This window comes from Chlorocebus sabaeus, chromosome 20, assembly GCF_047675955.1.
Source record: "Chlorocebus sabaeus isolate Y175 chromosome 20, mChlSab1.0.hap1, whole genome shotgun sequence".
Classification (NCBI taxonomy): Eukaryota; Metazoa; Chordata; class Mammalia; order Primates; family Cercopithecidae; genus Chlorocebus; species Chlorocebus sabaeus.
Window position 1 is genome coordinate 111,690,516 of NC_132923.1, and position 21,410 is coordinate 111,711,925.

General features: G+C 43.9%; 2 protein-coding genes across 2 annotated transcripts in view; one reads left to right on the plus strand and one right to left on the minus strand.

Moving 5' to 3' along the window:
• MACO1 (macoilin 1) overlaps positions 1 to 13,262 on the minus strand; it is a 69,186-nt gene extending 55,924 nt beyond the window's left edge. The window contains exon 1 of the mRNA XM_007979992.3: positions 12,981 to 13,262. Within this exon, the coding sequence (XP_007978183.3) occupies positions 12,981 to 13,060 (80 nt within the window). The 5' untranslated portion in view covers positions 13,061 to 13,262. The remainder of the gene's footprint in view (positions 1 to 12,980) is intronic.
• A 705-nt stretch (positions 13,263 to 13,967) lies between these two features.
• LOC103225358 (RH-like protein) overlaps positions 13,968 to 21,410 on the plus strand; it is a 65,211-nt gene continuing 57,768 nt past the window's right edge. The window contains exon 1 of the mRNA XM_007979984.3: positions 13,968 to 14,208. Within this exon, the coding sequence (XP_007978175.3) occupies positions 14,190 to 14,208 (19 nt within the window). The 5' untranslated portion in view covers positions 13,968 to 14,189. The remainder of the gene's footprint in view (positions 14,209 to 21,410) is intronic.

The window sequence follows — 21,410 nt, forward strand, 5'->3', positions numbered from 1 at the left end:
TCAAACAACTGCTTTCATACCTTTGATGTTCCTTGACATCCAGTTCTTACTGAGTCATGGTTTAGAAATACAGATATCTAATAAAACTTGATCTTTTACAAACATACCCTCAACTTTCCTCTGGCTCTCATTTCAGGCAGGCCTGCCTCTAAAATCAAGAGAAAACCTAATTAACAAAACTGACTTTCTCTAAGACTAATCTTGAATTCTATTGAGTCATTTTAGTCTTAGAGGTTTTGGAAGTTTAAGACAGCTGCCTGATTCAGTATTCACTTAGCCCTCTCTATCAGTAAATCATGCCTCTCATCCTTCTGTAGGTACATGTACAGAAGTTAAAAGACAAGTAATCTAAAATGACTGCTCATCACAGTAAAAGCCCTAATTCCTCTCCTTTCATATTCTGAAGGTCATAAGACTTTTACCAAATCTAAAGAGATGATATTCCAAAGGATGAGAAAATTAGACAGGGATTTAAGCCATCATGGCATTCTAAAACATTTCTTTTAAACCATGAAGAAAATATGATTAAATATAAAATACTTTTATACACAGTTCATTATATGACTCATGGCTAATTTGATATTACCTTGATTCTCTGATTCAAATAAATTTGCTAATAACTATACTGTATCTTAAACAAAATTTTAAAGCATAACTGCAACAAAAAGATATTTTCCAAAATAATATATTGAAATAAGGGCAAATGAATAACATCTTCTGAGGGTCTTGTAAGCTTCTATTCTGAGTGCCAATGAAATTAAGAAGTCTTATGCAATTGTTAGGCTTAATGGTAGTGACTCTATCAAAGTGAATATTAACTATAAGATTTCCCCCCCATTCTATTCCTACTTTTGCCATTTACAACCATTTTTTACCTCAATCCATTTAGCTGTACTCTCCATCCATAGATTAATCATCTACGATTAATGAGAAGCAGTATTCAACATTCTTCTTATTCCAAGTAAAGTGCACCTTTTTTCCAGTATCTCTAGCTGCTTATCATCTAGATCATTTTCTGGAGCCCACACAATTACCACGAGCTGGCCATCAATCCTCAGTACCTCACCTTTTCCCTAGGCAGACTAATGGCCATTTAGTTCACTTGGTGCTCACTACAGAAATGAGTCTGTGGAATATTTCACTGGCCCTGCTAGTAGCCATCCATCTCAATCCCAGCTTTCCTGTCCTCTCAGTAAAGGCAACTGTGAGTCACCTTTTGCATTCAGTATCTGCCATGATACTTCCTAGACCAAACTGCTTTATCTTTTCTGTTATCCAGTATCTCTCTCTACTGGACATCACCTCTAGAACATTCATTCAGCCCCTTATCTGGCTTGTACTCTACCTGAAGTCTCATACTGCCCATTTGCTAATCAAAGTATTGGTCTCTGGAATAGCAGAATCGCTGTCATATATGAGCTTTTGAGAAAAGCAGAATTTCAGGACTTATTTAATCTAAGCCTGCATTTTAACCAGACCCCTAAGCTACTTGTGCATACAATCAAGTTTTAGAAGCACTGGTATATAATATAAATTTCTCATTGTCATGGAATTTCCACTCAATTACAGGATGTCTCAGAAAAAAAGACAATGCCCTAATCAGATAATCAGTACTTATCACCAAACTGTTGACTGTCCTCCTCTTAACTGGGAACATTCAAACTGTTCAGGGTTAGTTCTTCCATTTTTCTACATTTCTTTCTGAGTCAAAGCCAAGATCCCTGCCTAAGTACAATTAAAACTAAACGAAGCACTTCCATTGCTACTCATCCTTCGGCACAGTACAAATATCACTTCCTCACAATAAGCCGCCCTAACCCCAAAGTAAAGACTAGGACCCCATTGCATACTCACATAGCATCTTGTACTATAAGAACATTGAATCACAATGATAATTAAATAATATTTTGTGTAATTAGCTGTTCGGATGTAAAGTCCACAAGAAAAAAGGAGCTGCCCATTTTGTTCTCTGCTTTATCTCCTTAGTGCCCAGTACAGCACTCTGACTATAGGAGCTTAATTATTTTTTTTTCTCAAAAAATATTTTTTGAGGCCAGGGACAGTGGCTCACATGTATAATTCCAGCACTTTGGGAGGCTGAGGCGGGCGGATCACCTGAAGTCAGGAGTTTGAGACCAGCCTGGCCAACACGGTGAAACCCCGTCTCTATTAAAAAAATACAAAAAAAATTAGCCAGGCAGATGCCTGTAATCCCAGCTCCTCTGGAGGCTGAAGCAGGAGAATCGCTTGAACCCGGGAGGCAGAGGTTACAGTGAGCCGAGATCATACCACTGCACTCCAGTCTGGGCAACAAGAGCAAAACTCCGTCTCAAAAAAAAAAAAAAAAAGTTGAATGAATGATCTGTAATGTAGAAAAGTGTTTAGGACCGACAGTAGGACTTTTACCAAAGCACATACTTACAATGAATATAGAGGGAGAGATGATACACAGGTGACCGACTGGGAAGGTGTCTGGAGAAAGCAACATCAACCAAGATAACCAATACAGCTTCTGCCTGAAGGATTACCATGAACCTGCTCCCATCTGTTCTGAATGTTCTTCACTATGAAGAAACGAATTTAATAAGCCTTGTTCTGGGTGGCAGACTATCACTCCACTTGGCCTACCTGCCACTGGTTCTGACGACAACAGTGGTTCTCAAAGTGTCTTCTAGTAAGCCACACACTAAAGAGCTATGCAAAAATGTAAAACCACACCAGTCTTCTCACGAATTTATTAAGCTATTGTTACTTTTTTTTTTTTTTTTTTTGAGATGGAGTCTCGCTCAGTAGCCCAGGCTGGAGTGCAGTGGTGCCATCTTGGCTCACTGCAAGCTCTGCCTCCCGGGTTCACGCCATTCTCCTGCCTCAGCCTCTCAAGTACCTGGGACTACAGGCGCCCACCACGACGCCCAGCTAATTTTTTGCATTTTTAGTAGAGATGGGGTTTTCACCATGTTAACCAGGATGGTCTCGATCTCCTGACCTCGCGATCCACCCGCCTCGGCCTCCCAAAGTGCTGGGATTATAGGTGTAAGCCACCGCGCCCGGCCACTTTTGTTTCTTTTTTTGAGATAGAGTCTCACTCTGTCGCCCAGGCTGGAGTGCAACGGTGCGATCTTGGCTCACTGCAACCTCTACCTCCCAGGTTCAAGTGATTCTCCCACCTCAGCCTCTCGAGTAGCTGGGATTACAGGCGCCTACCACCACGCCTGGCTAATTTTTGCATTTAGTAGAGACGGGGTTTCACCATGTTGGCCAGACTGGTCTTGAACTCCTGACCTCAGGTGATCCACCCGCCTTGGCCTCCCAAAGTGCTGGGATTACAGCCGTGAGCCACTGTGCCCGGCAATGTAGTGTTACTGTTAAGTGAACTAATGTTTTAAATTTTTCTGTTTTAACTTTTCTTTTCTTCCTTTCTTTTTTTCCCCAAGAATTGGGATCTTCCCTTGCTGCCCAGGCTGAAGTGCAGTGGTACAATCATAGCTCACTGCAGCCTCAACCTCAACCTGGGCTCGAGTGATCCTCCTACTTCAGCCTCCAGAGTAATTAGGACTACAGGCACATGCCACCATGCTTGACTAATTTTTTGGTGTTTTGTTTTTTTTTTTTTTTTGTAGAGATGGGATGTCGCTATGTTGCAAAGGTTAGTCAACAAAGTAAGATCCTGGGCCCAAGTAATCCTCCTACTTTGACCTTCCAAAATGTTGGGATTACAGGCATGAGCCAAGCCAGTTTTAACTTCTAATACAGTAAATATTGGTAGATATAATCCATATAAACCAAATCTCTGAGATGTTCTCAATCTTTTTTTTTTTTTTTTTTTTTTTTTTTTTTTTTTGAGACAGAGTTTTGTTCGTTGCCCAGGCTGGAATGCAATGGCACGATCTCTGCTCACCGCAACCTCTGCCTCCCAGATTCAAGTGATTCTCCTGCATCAGCCTCCCAAGTAGCTGGGATTACAGGCATGTGCCACCATGTGCCTGGCTAATTTTGCATTTTTAGTAGAGACGGGGTTTCTCTATGTTGGTCAGGCTGGTCTCGAACTCCCGACCTCAGGTGATCTACCCGTCTCGGCCTCCCAAAGTGCTGGGATTACAGGCGTGAGCCACGGTGTCTGGCCTCAATCATTTTTAAGAGTGTAAAGAGATCCAGAGACAAAAAAAAAAATTTTGACAAGAAAAAAAAACTATAGAAAGTTGCGTGTGAGCCTTAAGATAAAATAAACTGGAACTACTGCTGCATTCTGCAGGCACCTCCTTGTATAAAATTCAAAAAAGGGGAGCAGGCTGAGAAGACCAATCTGTTCCATAATTCTCTTTTCTATTCTAGGCCTTCTGCATACTGCAAAGGGAACCTTTCTAGTGTCAATTATACACACACACACGTACATGTGCAGCCACTGCAATAACAAATCTAACTGTGTGAAATATGCCCTTTTTTGTTTGTTTATTTTTGTCAGACTTACTCTGTCTCCCAGGCTGTAGCGCAGTGGTGCAATCACAACTTACTGCAACCTCCAACCTCCTGAGCTCAAGCAATCTTCCCACCTTAGCCTCCCAAGTAGCAAGGGTGACAGGCATGAGCCACCATGCCTGGCTATTTTTCTTTCTTTAAAAATAAATAAATAAATAAATAAATAAGGTACGTTTCACTAAGGTGTAAGTACTTTGTACTATTTTTGTGACTTTTCTGTTTAAATCTAAAATTATTTCAAAATGAAAAGTTAAAAAGCAGCAACATATACTTGTTATTAAAAAGGTCATATAATGTATAATATAAAAGCCCTTAGTAGCCCTGCCCCAAGATGACTGCTGTTATATAATTCATAAATATAGTTTGTTTTTTCTATATAAACAAATGTGTTTCTTAACATAAACAGGTTTCTGTTTGACATGTCCTTTTTTTTTTTTTTTAGTTTATTTTATTTTATTTTATTTTTCTTGAGACAGTCTCACTCTGTCGCCCAGGCTGGAGTGCAGTGGCGCGATCTCGACTCACTGCAACCTCTGCCTCCCAGGTTCAAGCAGTTCTCCTGCCTCGGTCTCCCAAGTAGCTGGGATTACAGGTTCATGCTACCACACCCCGCTAATTTTTGTATTTTTAGTAGAGATGGGGTTTCGCCATGTTGGCCAGGCTGGTCTTGAACTCCTGACCTCAGGTGATCCACCTACCTCGACCTCCCAAAGTGCTGGGATTACACAGGCATGAGCTACCAGGCCCAGTCATGTCCACTTCTTTATATAGAAATTTCCCTTATTCATTTTAGCAGCAACATAGTGTTCCACGTAGAATTTACACTGTTGTCTGCAGTCCCCTGACTTCTCTTTCTGTACTCTTTCAACTGTGCCTTGCAGCTTTTTAGTTCTCTATTCCTCAGGTTTGTTTTCTATAAAATGGCAATAACTACTCTGCCTATTTCACACTTGTGAGGATAAAATGAGATAATTAATATGAAAACATCTGGAAAAGTTACAAGTATGATACAAATGTAAGGTGTGATTAAGCAGATTATTACTATCAATTATATGAAGCATAATTTTGATTCCCTTACGAAATGAATTTCTAATGTTTATATAATGTTAACAGGGTTTTTTTCGAGCCTGTGAGTTCTTTTCTCTCCCTCCTATGCTTCTTCACTCCTCCCCTTCCTAAACCCCACAGACTCAACACTGTTAAAAGTATTCTTGAGCCGGGCGCGGTGGCTGAAGCCTGTAATCCTAGCACTTTGGGAGGCCGAGATGGGCGGATCACGAGGTCAGGAGATCAAGACCATCCTGGCTAACACGGTGAAACCCCGTCTCTACTAAAAAGTACAAAAAACTAGCCGGGCAAGGTGGTGGGCGCCTGTAGTCCCAGCTACTCAGGAGGCTGAGGCAGGAGAATGGCATAAACCCGGGAGGCGGAGCTTGCAGTGAGCTGAGATCCGGCCACTGCACTCCAGCCTGGGCGACAGAGCAAGACTCCGTCTCAAAAAAAAAAAAAAAAAAAAAAAAGTATTCTTGAAACAGAAATTCTAAAACTCACCACCTGCATTAGGTTACAATACCTGTCCTTGATATCTCTGTGGTCTATACAGACCTTTATAAAAATGTTATACCACAAAACTGTGAAAATCTTTTTTAGCGATTTCCATTCTAGATTTTTTTTTTTCTTTTAAATTGGGGGCTGGTTGTGGTGGCTCATGCCTGTAATATCAGCACTTTGGGATTATATTAACCACCACACCCAGCCAATTCTCTTTTCGACACAGGGTCTTGCTCTATTGCCCAGGCTGGAGTGTAGTAACACGATCATGGCACACTGCAGCCTCAAACTCCTGGGCTCACATGATCCTCCCGCCTCAGCCTCCCGAGTAGCTGGGACTACAAGAATGTGACACCACACCCCGCTAATTTTTTTGAATTTTAGTAGAGATGAGGTCTCTCTCGGCTAGTCTTGAACTCCTGGACTCAAGTGATCCTCTTGCCTCAGCCTCCCAAAGTGCTGGGGTTACAGCCATCACACCTGGCCAAAAATTCTTATTACATCTGAGAAAGAAGACTCAAGCCTCAGACAGTACCTCTCTTTTCTGAGACAGGAATCCTTATTTTGGACATGAACATAGTATTCATTCTCTTTAATGTTCAATCGTTCTTGCTACAAGATAGGCAAAGTACTGACTTTACTACTCAGTCACTTATTTGGTTTTTAAAAGTGTTGGGTGGGTGCCGTGGCTCATGCCTATAATCCCAGCACTTTGAGAGGTCAAGGTGAGTGGCTCACTTGAGCCCAGGAGTTCAAGACTAGCCTATACAACTTGGTGAGACTCCATCTTTATGAAAACGCAAAAAAAAAAAAAAAAAAAAAAAAAAAAAGGCCAGGCACAGTAGTACACGCCTTTGGGCCTAGCTACTCGGTCGGCTGAAGTGTGAGGACCTCCTGAACCCAGGAGATGAAGCATACAGTGAGCTGCGATCTCACTGCTGCACTCCAGCCTAGGCGACAGAATGAGACCCTGTCTCAAAAAAAAAAAAAAAAAAAAAAATGTTTTGAAGATGAACAATGTAACAATATAATTAAAAAACAGAATGAGATTATTTCTAACCACTCCTCTGTGCTGGGTGGGAAATTGGTCCTAAACAGTTCAAATGCATCAGTGATACAAACAGATAAATAAAAGTGGACCAGTCACACCATTTTAATCACTAAATGCAAAAGCTCTGAAAAACAGAAGGTAACAGAGGAGATGGGGTGAGGGATACATTGTTTTTGGTACCACAATCCCATGACTCAAAGTGGGCATATCATATCCTTAAAGGCAGCAGAGAAAAAAATATAAAGTAATCAAGGTCAGTACTATGAACGTTTTCAAAGGCCAGGGATGACAAGTGCCTTGGAAGGCTCATCAGCTGAGATTATTTGATGTCAGTTAAATGCCAAATCAAAGATACAAAGCCTCAACATTCTCTAAAGTTGATTAACTTTTTTCAAGTTCCCATTGCCAGGATGCGACATGAGAAGCTTTGAAAAGTCACTACTTAAGTATCTGAAGAAATTCACAGTGGAAAAAGTCTAACAGGGATGTGTGTATCTACTGTTGTATGTACCTTTTTACTTATGCAGCTTGCTGGACAGCCAACTTATTTTTCTTCTGGACTTAATTCTTGAGAAAGAGCCAAGTAAAATAATTATGCCCAAATCTAGTAAGCCTGGGAATAAAGTAATCAGTATATTTGAAGAGCACACTAAATTTTATGAAGAAAAGTAACTTAATTACAGTATTTCACTTAACTATGTTTGTGAAATTTCTACTTGCCCTCCAAACTCCACAAGATGGTAGCCTAGAAACAGATAAAACAAGGTGCACATTTATATACATAAAACCCCAAAGGGTTAACAGTATCAGTGGGGAGATCTGGGAGACATGGCCAAAGAAAAAGATTCTAGGAACATAAATGCTTACAGAACACAGACTGGGTCCATGAGATATATACAAGCCTATAACCAGTAAGAAAATGAAAAAAATTATTTGTTAAACCTACCATTAAGGTCAGTCTAAATCTAGTGAGGCTCAAGTGGGGCCATGAGGAATCAATGTGAAGGAAAAGGAGACTATCACTGATCAAACAGGAAGCTTTTAAGCAAATAATGTGAAGTGAATCACATTCTCTCCTGTTCCCCTCCTCAACCCAGCAGCAATTTAAAGGGATTTTCAAAACACCTAATGAAACTAAACTGCCAAGACTGCTCAGACAGGAAGAATCATAATGAAAGTTGGAGGAAAGTGCTTTTTCATCCCAGTGTGGCCAATTTTTAAAGTGTATTTTGTGAAAACCACAAATAGAAGAGTTTAGCTAACAAACACTTCACTGCACAGGTTAATGAAAACATTTCCATTTCTCCTTCCCCAACACTCCTCTAAAACAATACAGAATCTGTCACTTTTGCGCCAGGTCCAGGATTGTTAAAGCCTACCAAGATTACCAAAATGCTTTTAGGCTATGAGGTTGCAACACAGGTATCTGGGGTTTCAGTTGCAGAACACATGTACAATCAAGGCAGCCAAGGGTCATGACAGCCTGCAGTGACTTTAATAAGCATAGCCCAAAGGAATCTAAAACTAGACTTAGAAAACATCATTAAGGAGGCAGAAAAAGCAGTCAAATGAAATCTCTGGAGATCAGATGTAGACAAGGGTCTGAAAAAGGAAATTGGGAAGTTGAGAAGAATGTAAAATTTAATCACTTTAAAAAGTCACTTTTGAGGAGCCCCAAGGACTAGAGAATTTTTCTCTGAAATAAAAATGGGAAATAATAACATACACACCAGTGCTGAGTTCTTAGTCCTAGTTTTAAGGCATTAAGCTGCAAAAATATGACAGGTACAATACTGCACTGCCTAAGCTTCACACAGCACTACAAGCAGAATCCAGTACACGAAGACAGGAAGCAGTCTTAAATACACAGTGAAGGGGTACTTCCTTCAGCTACCAGTAACGCGGATATAAAATCATTTCCAGAAGCTTAAAACATATATCTTACTTAAAATTCGTATTATATTTACTTGTATAAATAACCATTTAACTGTAGAAACTTGGAATATATGTATACTTTAAACACAAATGTTTCTGCCTCCTTCTACTTACTACATCTTATCTCCTCATTTTTGTATTATAAAGTCAGTAATTCTCTGAGGGAACGGAGTGGAAAGTATGGTAGGGTGAGAGGTGGGGGTAAACCATACAGAATCCCCTTAAGGCTTTTAAAAACTACATAGTACCCTAACCTCACCTCACCTGGAAAATCACGCCTGCAATGAGATATCACTATTGGGAATGTCTGGTGCACATGTGTCAAGGCAGACACTGGGAGAGAACCCAGTCCAGAAAACCAAAGGACCCTAGATATACAAAAGTTAGGTACTTAATAACTTATGTTCATAATTTTTAAAGTACTTTCATATCTATCTCATTTGAGATAGAAAAGACTCCCCCATTTAGTGGCAACTGTCTACTTTATCATAAAATAGCACAGAGCAAAATACAGCTGTTAATGTGTCAGGTGAACCACTAAAACAGTAAGCTAAAATTTAGTACAACAGAAATATTTTTACTTGAACAGAACTTAAAGTTCTTTGGAAACTCTAAACCACTGTACAAATTTAAGACAGTATTACTACGGCCTACTAGACTGTAAATCCCTTGAAGACAATGAGCCATGTGTTATCCTGTATCCTCCACAACTCCCTGAACAACGTAGGCACTTCATGAATGAAATGGACTAGCTTATATTCATTTATTTATTAATTTACTCACTCAACATTTATTGAACACTGAATGTCTACTCTGTGTCAGGCTCTGGGCTGGGTCAGATTTTTTTAGAACTACATCGAACTTTAGCCCCTAGTAAGATGAAAAGATCACTATTTCTATTTCCTTTCTCCTATTTTTAATTATTAACTGGATTAAAATATTTCTATAGCATGTTTCAATTTTCAAATGATGTTTCATAGGTATAAATGCAGATTACATTAATATAATGCCTAAAATTAATTTTCCTTGTATCTCACCCTGAAACAGAATTCCAAGACAGCCATGATACTCACAATAAATGATATTATTTGACAGTCACCTCAGTAACAGTTGTTGGACTGCAGCCCATGATTTAAAAGTGTCTCCACAACAGGATTTTTTAAAGCAAGACCAAACAGCAACTGACCCCTTGTTTTGGCTCCTCAACTTTTGTTTACAGTTGCACCAAATCTTACAGTATTTCCTGCCTACTTAAAAAATAAGCCATACATGTTAAACTGTGATAGTAACAACATGGTAAACAATATCTGTAAACTACACTAGGATTTATAAAGCATCTCACAAACTGTACATATCTCCTTTAGTCCTCAAAACTCACTTGAAGATGGGAGAACTGGGGCTTAAAGCTGTGGATGCCCTGTCTGCCTAAAGCAGCAGAGCGGGTATTTCGAGTCTGATCCTGGGTCTCCTGATTCCTGCAGTCCAGTGCGCTTTTCACCACAGCTGCCTCCTTCCTATGCCAAGGCTCAGAAAGTTGTACAGACTGAGAACATGAAAATAATAAGTCCATGAAAGGTTTGGCTATGAAACAGTAGACAGTGGTTATCAAAACTGTCAACACGGCCCCAGGAAAAAAACAAGGCTCTCTGTTTAATGAATCCAATATCAGCCAGATGTTGTTGAGAAACAAAATGGCAATAGATGGTGTGAAAAACAACTTAGTATAGACTTCAATTTGATGATCACCAGAAATCTGATATTCATGAATCCTCAAGCATTCTAGTTTATAATCAGTCCACTCATCCTATTTGCTTTAGAAATAACAGGAAATTTTTCTAAATCTCTTTAAAAACAGAATTGGGGGGAAAAAATCTTGTTCTTCAGTCCAATACTCCATAATATAAACCAAGAAACAGATAAGTGAGTTGAAACGCTCGTTTGATATATGATGCTCCAACCAGGAAAGACAGTTAGAAATACATTTAGGTCTTTCATTAACATTTAACTTAAAGAATGCAAAAGAGAAGTGTAAGAAGATTTAAGGCTAATGCACTGTTGATTTTTAAAATTTTGCAGATGAACCTCTGAATAACTAGCATGGAGTATTTACAATTAACCTTTAGGGTAAGAAATTCAAATTTCAAAAGCCATCAGATGGCTTTTTAATGATGATAAATCTTCATTAAACAATGAATTCACTTCTTCACATACATTCACACTTGAGTAGCTATTATGGCGCAGGTTGTAAACTGGGTCTAGTTGTTCAAGCACAAAAAATTGAAATACAGCAGAAAACATGTAAACAATATGGAACTCTCGATCTTCTTGCTATAAATGGAGGTACATCATCTTATGTTACCGTAAATAGCAGCTATTCAAATGCCACAGTTGTGCTAAGTCTACCAACTCTGTTTAATATCCCTTTCCTATTCTTATGTTACCATTAATGATAAGTTGGTCAAATAGTTTTCAATAGCCAAGGGGGAAAAACTTTCTTTAATTCAAGAATGTGTAGCGTATGTAACGTGCATTTAAGAGGCCTTTCCTCCATCTATGTGTAGGAAAAATTGTTTGCTTTTACAGTTTCAGTTAAAATGGTCAAGTTTGATTGATTCAGCATAGATTCGAATCTGTTTTATTCACTGGTCTATCTTCACTAATTAGAAGAGTTCCTGGCACACAGTACATATAACCGTTGAATGAATGAATTACTCCTATGCTCTATAGCTTATTTTATAAGAATATACCTAAGAACTTTTTACTATGACTTCTCAATGCTTTTAAACTTGAAGAAAATCCCCAGTGTTTACAACAGTCAGCTGCTTGTGGAAAGCAATCATTCCACATCAGTAAACAAGAGCATGTGCAAGGTGTACAGTTATGTTAAGACAACTTGGGTGTCATCAGCTACCTCACGTATTTCTTGAAATCCCACAGCTAGAAGAGCTAATTGTAAAGCACCATGAGGACTCAATTAAGCCTATATCCACATGCTGAGAATTCTCCTTTGTAAACTAATTACCTCTCCACCGAAATCTGTATCAAGGCAAATACCATTTACAATTAACATTCTGAGAAGAAACAGAAAACAGTCGTACACAAATCGACTTGGGGAAGCTATGATAGTAAGTTGCCCCATGAACCTGTTGTCTTTCTCTACCGGTGGACTGAATTCAACTTCTATTTAAAGGGACACTGCTTTTCTTGAGGATAAAAAAAAAAGAGTGAGTTTGGAGAAAATCCCTTTTTAAAAACGTTCAAAGCAAGCCATCTGCTTGGAATTGTCAAAACAGTATTTGCTGAAAAACTGATCATCAGACCCTTTCGAGTCTGGAGCAGGGCCACAGGGCATGATTTGGGGGTATCAGCTTCAGCCCTCGGTGCCAAGTTTGAGATCCCATATGGGAAGTAGAAGGCGAAAGAAGTGACAGCATGGCTCCAGGCCACTCTGCTGGCAGCTTGGGGGAACGAGGGGCCACAGTGGGCTCTGAACTTTGTCAGCCTCCCCCACCCCCCGCGCTGTGGTCCACGCGCCTCCTGTCTCAGGCCGGCAAACTCCCAAGCCACCGGGGGGCTCGGGGGCCAGAGGCTGCAAGTCAGAGCTCCCGGGAGCGGCCCTCTGGGCCCAGCGGCACGGCCGGGATGCTTGGGAGCGCCGGGCTGGTTGGGGGGGTCTCCGCCCCTCCCCCGGCGGGCCCGGCGCTTCCAACGGCGGCGCAGCGGCTCCCTCAGCTAGCGCCCGCCGCGCCCTCCCCACCCGGCCAGGCCGGGCCAGCCCTCGCCACGCCCCGCGCCCCCGGGGGGGACCCCCGGTGGGCCAGCCAGCTGCTCCCGGGCCAGCGCTCCTCAGGAGAGCCCCCGGGGCGGGAGTGCGGCCTAGTCGGGGTTACATAACGGGGCCGGGCCCCTCCGAGCTGGCGGGGGACCGCAGGGCCGGCGCCCGCGGAGTGGGGGCGCAGCCGCTCACCTGCCGTAGATGCCCTCGGTGATCCGGTTCCGCTTTAGGGGGCGGCGGAGCTTACTGCAGTCGGCGTTCCGCCGCTTCATCCTCCCGCTGGGGGGCCGGGCGCCCGCGCCGCCGCCGCCGTCTCTCACCTCAGCCGCCGCCGCCGCCGGCCCGCCCCGCGTCGGGCCTGGACTCTACCCCTGGGGCCGGTCACACAGACATGGAGCCAGCACCCGGGGGGAGGGGGTGGCACGGGGAGGGGGGGCTCGGAGCCTCCTCCGCCTTCGGAAACAAAGAAATGACAATTCCGGGGCCCGCCCGCCCAGCACCAGCCAGCCGCCTGCCCCGCCTCCCCAGCTCCGATGGACGGCCCGTGGGGCCAATCGAGGCCACCGGTAAACCGCTGTCGACCAATCCCAGGGCCCGCTGAGGCAAAACTGCCTCTAGAACCCGCCTCTTTGAAGGACAGAAGAATGCGCCAATCATTATGGTGTCTGGGTCCGCGGCTGAGCCTATCAGAAAGATTTAAATAGAGGCTTATAAATAGGCCCTATAAATATAACATCCTATATTACGCCTTGTTGCGAAGGTATGCTTTATTATTATTGGGTTGCGTTTCACTGTATTGTAATCCCTACTAGAGCATACCGTACGACATGGCATTGTAGGCTCTCGTCTAGCAATGTATGAAATCGGGAGGCCCGGGTTTGCGGCATGTGCGGTGTCTGCGCTGACGTGCGCTTCAGCCAGTCGCGTCATTATGTAAGGGAGCATCCCAGGAACAGCGCTGGGGACCCTTCTGGGGATGCTGGAGAGCTCGGCCAGGCCGGCCGCGTCAGTGCGCACAGGGGGTACGAATGACAAAGCAAACCCCACACGCACACAGACACACACCCTGCCAGCTTCCCGCGACGTGGTGACAGCGCGCCGGCCAATCGAAGGTGGCGACCCCGCCCCGGGTTACGTCACGGGGCGGAGCCGTGGGTGCGCGCGACGTCGCGCAGAGATGCCCGGGGCGTGTGCGGCGGTGCGGTCCGGGATCCACGTCCGCAGGCTGGGTAGCGCCGTGGGGCCTACGGGCCCCGAGTCGGCAGGACCCGCCGGGGCACTATCGCGAAGCATCGACCTCCGGGCCGGGCCGGGAGCCTGCTTGGCGGGTCCAGGCTCCTCAAAGGCGGGGACGCGGGACCGGAGACCCTTCACGATTCATACTCATTGAGCGCCGATTTTATGCCAGGCACCGTGCTGGGTAATTTGCGTGTATTTGCTCATTTACTCCTCATAACTCCCCTGCCACGTACGTAGGGCAAAATAACACTTAGAAAAGGCAGCACGGTGTTTTTTTTTTTTTTTTTTTTTTTTTTAAAGAGAAAAAGAAGTTTATCATTAGAGAAAACTGGGGAAAATATAGGAAAGTGGCCGAAAAGGAGAAAACACCCATGGGTCTCATCACATTAACACAAATTCTGTTGACATTTTATTGTATTTGCTTGTTTTCCAATTTTCCCCCATGGATGATAATGTTACTATTGCTATTAAATAGAATAGTGGTCATATACTGTACTTTAAGCATTTTTACATGTTTTAATGCAGCTTTTATAAATATTTCTGAAAATATAGCAGAATGTCCTATCCAGTAGCTTTACCAGTGTAATTCCTCAACGACAGTGGGGCAGTTAGTCTTCCAGTGCATTTTTAAAACTTCCCAGGAAGTAGATGCCATTTTGTTTTGTCCTGGGACACATAGAACTCTCTCTGGCCTGTGATCGGCCCTCCCTTAATCAACATCTACCCCAAGGAGGAGACACTTTAGTTTACACCAAATGCATTGTCCTCAATCATGATTCTGTTACTTTCTCCTGCTCACAAACCTTCAAAGATCTCCCAGTGCCTGGAAGAGAAAACCCATTCTGTTTAGAATGGCATCCAGAACTGGTCCCAATGGTGACCCACCCTCCTTTTCCAGGCTACACCGGGCAAACAAACCTTTTTTCTCACTATCCTTAAATCCACTGCAACCGATCTTTCCTCCCTGCCTCTGCCCCAACACAGCATCCCTGTCAGTGCCGCTTCTGATGTGTGGTTTCTTAGGCAAGGCATATCCATCCACTTAGGCAAAAAGCTTCTTGGAGATCAAATCTATACCCTGCAGAGATACAGTTCAGAAAAATGGCCAGAGTACTTGCTTTTTCAGACTAGGGCTGAAATTCTAGCTTGGCCACTTACTAGCTTGGACAAGTTACTAAATCTTTCAGAGTCTGTTTCCACTCAGGTTTGTTTTAAGGCTTGGAGGACAATGAGCTTTCAGAGCCAGACAAGCAGTAGGTAACAGAAAGTAACTGCTGTTAGCAGTATACTTGTTTCTCATGCCTTAACTCTACTTCAGCATATTGATCAAGTGGCACTGGGTGGCCAAGAAAAAAAACTCTCTGAGCTCAAAGTTTCACCAAGGCCTGCCCATCATCGAGAAAGGATATGAACAGAATGCTCTGTGTGGAGCAGCAGAAAATGGCTTCAGCTGCCAAGGCAGATTGGTTCATGGAGGAAGATACAGGTGGGAACCAAATGAAAATGGAAGCTTAAAGGCATTGGGGAGGGCAGGAACAGGCACATGGTAAAGTCCTGGCTTCAGACTCCATGGGAACCCCAGACTTACATATCCTTCATCCCCATGACTGCAGTGTTCCAGATTACCTGGGCCAGAGACTAAGTGGGATGGATAGATGAGTAATCCAAAGAAAAGATGAGAGGCACTAGGGACACATGCCAGCTTTCTGAGGCTCACTGTCTAGCCTACTCTTAAATAGGTTCCTGACAGGGCATCTCATGCTGTAGCAAAAGTGTGGAGTGGCTGGGAGCAATGGAGGGTGTGGCTGAGAATTACTGTTGAGCTCTAGGACTACATGGAAGCAGAGAATATCTCAGGGTGATGGCCTGAGAAACAATCTGAAGGTCTGGAGGTCTAGGTTCCAATCCCAATTCACATGGCAACTCACCAGTGTCCTTGGTTGAGTCACCAACCCACCCTGTACCAAGATCTCCTCTGGAGGTGGTGCTTCTAGTTCTATGTTTACAAGCAGATTGTGCTAGCTCCATTTTACAGATGAAAAAACTGAGGCTCAGAGGAAACAAGGTCACATAATAGGTGTGGTAGAGCAATCTAGCTCAAAACACAAGCTGAGCAAAATCTGAGCTGAGCCTTGAGGCCACAGTCATGTGCTGTGGTGCCTGTATATGGCTATTGATGGGTAGAGTTGGGGTGAGGTGATGGGAATGGCCTTCTTGCCAAGGACCCAAGAACAGGCCAGAGCAAGACTGCCCATCTCCATACTTTTCGTCTTTCACTCCTCCAGACCCAGCTCTTTTTTCCATGACCCACTCTAGCACAAGCCCTTTTGGCTCCAGCCAAGTGCCAGCCTTTTTCCTCTGAGACCTGAAATGGCCCTTTGGGATTCAGAAGTGGGCTGACCTGATGCAGGCCTCCTGCCAGAAGGCCCCAGCTCCCCACACCTTCACCAGTCAGAAAGCAGAGATCAGCAGTGGCCATTTTACAAATGAGTAAAACAAGGAAGGGAAGTAATTTGCCCTTATTCAAAAGACCAAGGCCTTCATAGGAATTTAGGCTCGTCCCTCCTTCCGGGACTTTCTGATGAAGGGATTTGCACTTGGGCTTCAGCTGAGCCCAGAACAGCTCTAGAGGCCAGATCATTAAACCCTGTTTCACATATAAGGAAATGGTATTCCCACCTCTGTCAGCCCATTCAATCACGTCAAGCCTACTAGCTGTCTTGAGCTTTGTTCCTGCCCTATAGGAATCACAGAAAAGTCCGAACATTTGGATGGCCACCTCTTATACATGTACCTGTATCCCCGAGAGAAACTTTTTTTTTTTTTTTTTTTTTTTTTGGAGACAGAGTCTCGCTGTGTCACCCAGGCTGGAGTACAGTGGTGCATTCTCGGCTCACTGCAACCTCCACCTCCTGGGTTCAGGTGATTCTCCTGCCTCAACTTCCAGAGTAGCTGAGACTACAGTTGCACGCCACCGCGCCTGGATAATTTTTGTGTTTTTAGTAGAAATGGGGTTTTGCCATGTTAGCCAGGCTGGTCTCAAACTCCTGACCTTAGGTGATCCACCTGCCTCAGCCTCCCAAAGTGCTGGGGTTACAGGCATGAGCCACCACGCCAGGCCAGAACCATGTTAATGGAAGATGTTCACTGTAGTGTTTAGAACAGGGATAGTTTGGAAGAGGACTGACCAAAGACTTTATCATATATCCTTACCATGGAAATCAGTGTGGCATGGAGGATGATTATACACAGCACTTAATATTGCAGCCACCACTCCAAGTATCAGATACATTTTGTTTTAGTCCTCACAAGAATCCTGTGAGATAGAGATTACTGGCACCATATTACAGATGAGGACACTGTGGCCCAGAGGAGTTAAGGCACTTGCCTAAGGTCACATAGAGTAACAGAGTTGGGAATTCAAATCCAGGCAGTCTGCTTTCAGAGCCTGGACTCTTTAACCACCATGTTATAGTGTTGTAGAAAGATTTTCCTGGTTTGGAAACTGCTTATGATATAGAGTTCATGAAAATAGCAAGTTACCAAACTGTATGTGCTGTGTAATCCCATTTTTGTAGGGAGAAAAACAAGGCCTAAATCGACAGAAATGGAAAAACATCTGAAAGGATATACTCTCAAAACGTAGTGCTGGTTTTTGGAGAGATTGAAATGGACATTTTATGTTAGCTTTATGCATCTGTATTTTCAAAGGTTTCTATAGTAAACTTGCCAAGCTTGTGTGATAATCATAATTGCTAACATTTATGGAGTGCTTTCTACACATCTGACACTTTATTCACTGCCTTGTGGAATCTTCACAACAACCCAGTGAGATTGACACTCTGATTTTCTGCCTTTCCAGATGAGGAAACAGGCACAGAGACACTGACTGTTTTACCCGAGGTCACACAGCTCATTCCAAAGCCAGAATTTGAACCAGGTTGCCTGACTCCAAAGCTCATGTGTGTTAAATCAATGAATGACTGACTTAGCTGCACTTTAACCAAACGTGCCCAGAGTAAGGTCACACCCTTGGCATGGACACATTTCCAGGGAGGGACTGGAGGACCTCCTACCTCATTGGTCACTGCCCATGACTGAGCTTGACTCAGGTAGGAGGGCGTGGCAGGTATTCTCAGGGAGTCTGGTTTTTACGGAAAAGTCATGATTACACAGCAAAGCTATGGGCTCTCTGACTCGATTCACCACACCTGCAGGAAGCCTGGCTGCTCAGGCCAGGACGCCGTGGTCATAGCAGCAGTTGCTCAGCTTCGTTTCCGTAACTCAGGCTGCCAGGCCTGCTGACAAATTTTCACATTTGTAATAACCCTGTGAGGAGACCAGAGCACATCATCTTATTTGACTCATACGGAAATTGAGACTGGGTGATTTAGTAACTTGGGAGGCAGAATTGCAAAGTAATTAGCAACACAAGCTGTGGTGTCAGATGGATCTGGGTTAGGTCCCAGCTCTGCCATTTATTAGCTGTGTGGCTTTGGGTACTCACGCCACCTCTCTGAACAGCAGTTTCCTCTTTTGTAAGTGTAATGATGCCTACACTCACAGGCTTGAGAGGGAGCGCTGATGAAATAACATGTGCAAAATGATTGGTTCCATGCTTGGCATTCCAGAAATGGTAGCTGTTATTCAGCCAACAAATATTTATTGAGCACCTACTGTGGACTTCCCTGGTGCTGAGGATACAACAGCAACCACAGCAGTCAAAAGTCCCTGTCTTCATGTTGCTCAGATTCTCATAGGGGAAGGTAGATAATAAACAAATACAAGGCCGGGTGCAGTGGCTCGTGCCTGTAATCCAGTACTTTGCGAGGCCAACGTGGGCAAATCACCTGAGGTCAGGAGTTCGAGACCAGCCTAGCCAACATGGCAAAACCCTGTCACTGCTAAAAATACAAAAATTAGCCCGGCGTGATGGCTCATGCCTGTTGTCCCAGCTACTTGGGAGGATGAGGAAGGAGAATCGCTTGAACCTAAAAGGCAGAAGTTGCAATGAGCCGAGATCGTGCCACTGCATTCCAGCCTGGGTGACAGAGTAAGACTCCATCTAAAAAAAAAAAAAAAACCTAAATACACGAGTAAAAATACAGACTTCGTCAGATGCTAGTAAGTGCTGTGACGGAAAGTAAAAGGGGAACACAAGGAACCCTTGTCAACGGGAGCAGAAAGGGGAGTTGATGCTGTCCTTTTAAATAGGGCAATCAGAGGCCAGGCACAGTGGCTCACACCTATAATCCCAGCACTTTGGGAGGTCGAGGCGGGCGGATCACTTGAGGTCAGGAGTTCAAGACCAGCTTGGCCACTGTGGAGAAACCCCATCTCTACTAAAAATACAAAAACTAGCCAGGTGTGGTGTCGTGCGCCTGTGATCCCAGCTACTCAGGAGGCTGAGGTGGGAGAATTGCTTGAACCTGGGAGGTGGCAGTTGCAGTGATCCGAGACTGTGCCATTGCAGTCCAGCCTGGGCAACAAGAGCCAAACTTCATCTCAAAAAAAAAAGAAAAAAAATAGGGCAGTCAGGGAAAACTTCCCTGAGAAGGGGATGGTGGAGTACAGATCCAGGGAGGTGAGGTGGGGAGCAAGCCAGTACAGTTGTTCCTTGACTTTCGATGGGGTTATGTCCTGATAAAGCCATGGTAAGTAGGAAATACTGTAAGTCAAAAATGCATTTAATACACCTAACCTACCGAACATCATAGCTTAGCCTCACCTACCTTAAACATGCTTAGAAGACTTACATTAGCCTACAGTTGGGCAAAATCGTCCAACACAAAGCCTATTTTATGATAAAGTATTGAATATCTCATGTAATGTACTGAGTACTGTACGGAAAGTGAAAGACGGAGGCGTGGTGGGATGGGTACTCTAAGCGTGGCTTCTACTGCATGTGTGTTGCTTTCGCGCCATCATAAAGTTGAAAAGCGTTAAGTCAAACCATCGTAAGTCGGAGGCCATCTGTATCTGGTAGGAGGAGTGTTTCAGACAGAGAGAACAGCAGGTGCACAGAGTGCTTTTTTCCCAGCATTTTATTATGAAAAATTTCAAACATCTACCAAAAAATGTTGAAAGACTTGTACCGTGAAAAGCCACACATCTCACAGCTAGAATCAACAATTAACATTTTACTGTATTTGGTTTTCGACTTATCGATCCTAGATCCCTTGTGCTTTCTGTAGCAGGTGACTTGCCTTGAAGATTTAAAGACAGAATATCAGGAACTATAGTCAGAAAACGGGGCCTTTTATAAGTCAGAGGGGAAGAGAAAAAATTCTGTTTTTGACAAATCTGTTGAAAGAGGCCAACTGCAGGGATACCTCCCTTTCTTAATGAAAGCCTTTCTGTTCTGTGAGGAGTGGGGTCCTCTTGTCAAGCAGTCAGTCCCTGCTGCTTCCTTACTGGGGCAGGATCAGGATGCATAGGGATTTGGAGTGCCTTGGAACCAGCTACCACCCACACTGTTTGCCAGCTGGTAAACATGCCCGTCAGGTACGGGGGTTGGCATTGCCTGGAAATCTTTAGTGTTCATCTTGCTGACATCTGGTGCCCTCAGGCAGGTAGGTGCAGTTGGTTGCCTGGTTTACAGAGCTTGTACTGGGCCCAGGTTGGCAGGGCCTTTATCCCACTGCACAGGGGAGTTCCTTCTCAGGAAACCCAGTTTATAAGAAGTACTGACTTCCAGAAATAGAGCAGAAATCAGAACCAGGAGGCAATTGTGAGAGGAATGGAGACTTCTGACCTCCGGAGATTGGGGTACCCTCCCCCTTACTTGCTGTTGGGGTAGCAGAGGGCTTAGAACCCCACGTTCCTAGACTTTCAGAATTAGAAGAAGACTTAAAAGTAATCTAGGCCGGAGGTCCCCAACCTCCAGACTGTGGCCTGTTAGGAACCAGGCCGCACAGCATGAGGGGTAGGCCAGCAGGCATTACCGCCTGAGCTAAGCCTCCTGTCAGATCAGCAGCAGCATTAGATTCTCATAGGGGCACAAACCCTACTGGGAACTATGCATGAGAGGGATCTAGGTTGCGTGTTCTTTAGGAGAATCTAACTAATGCCTGATGATCTGCAGTGGAACAGTTTCATCCCCAAACCATCCCTCCAACCTCACCCTGGTGTGTGGAAAAATTGTCTTCTACAAAATGCATCCCTGGTGCCAAAAAGGTCAGGGACCCCTGATCTAGGCTATAGCTTAGTGGTCAAACACCCAGGTCCTGAAGTTAGGCTACCTGGGTTCAAGTCCCAGCTCCACTACTTACTAGCCCTGCAACCTTGAGCAAATCACTTAGTTTTTCTGTGCCTCAGTTTACTCATTTGTAATATAAGCCTAATAGTACCCATCCTAGTGTCATGAACTAAGTTCATATATGT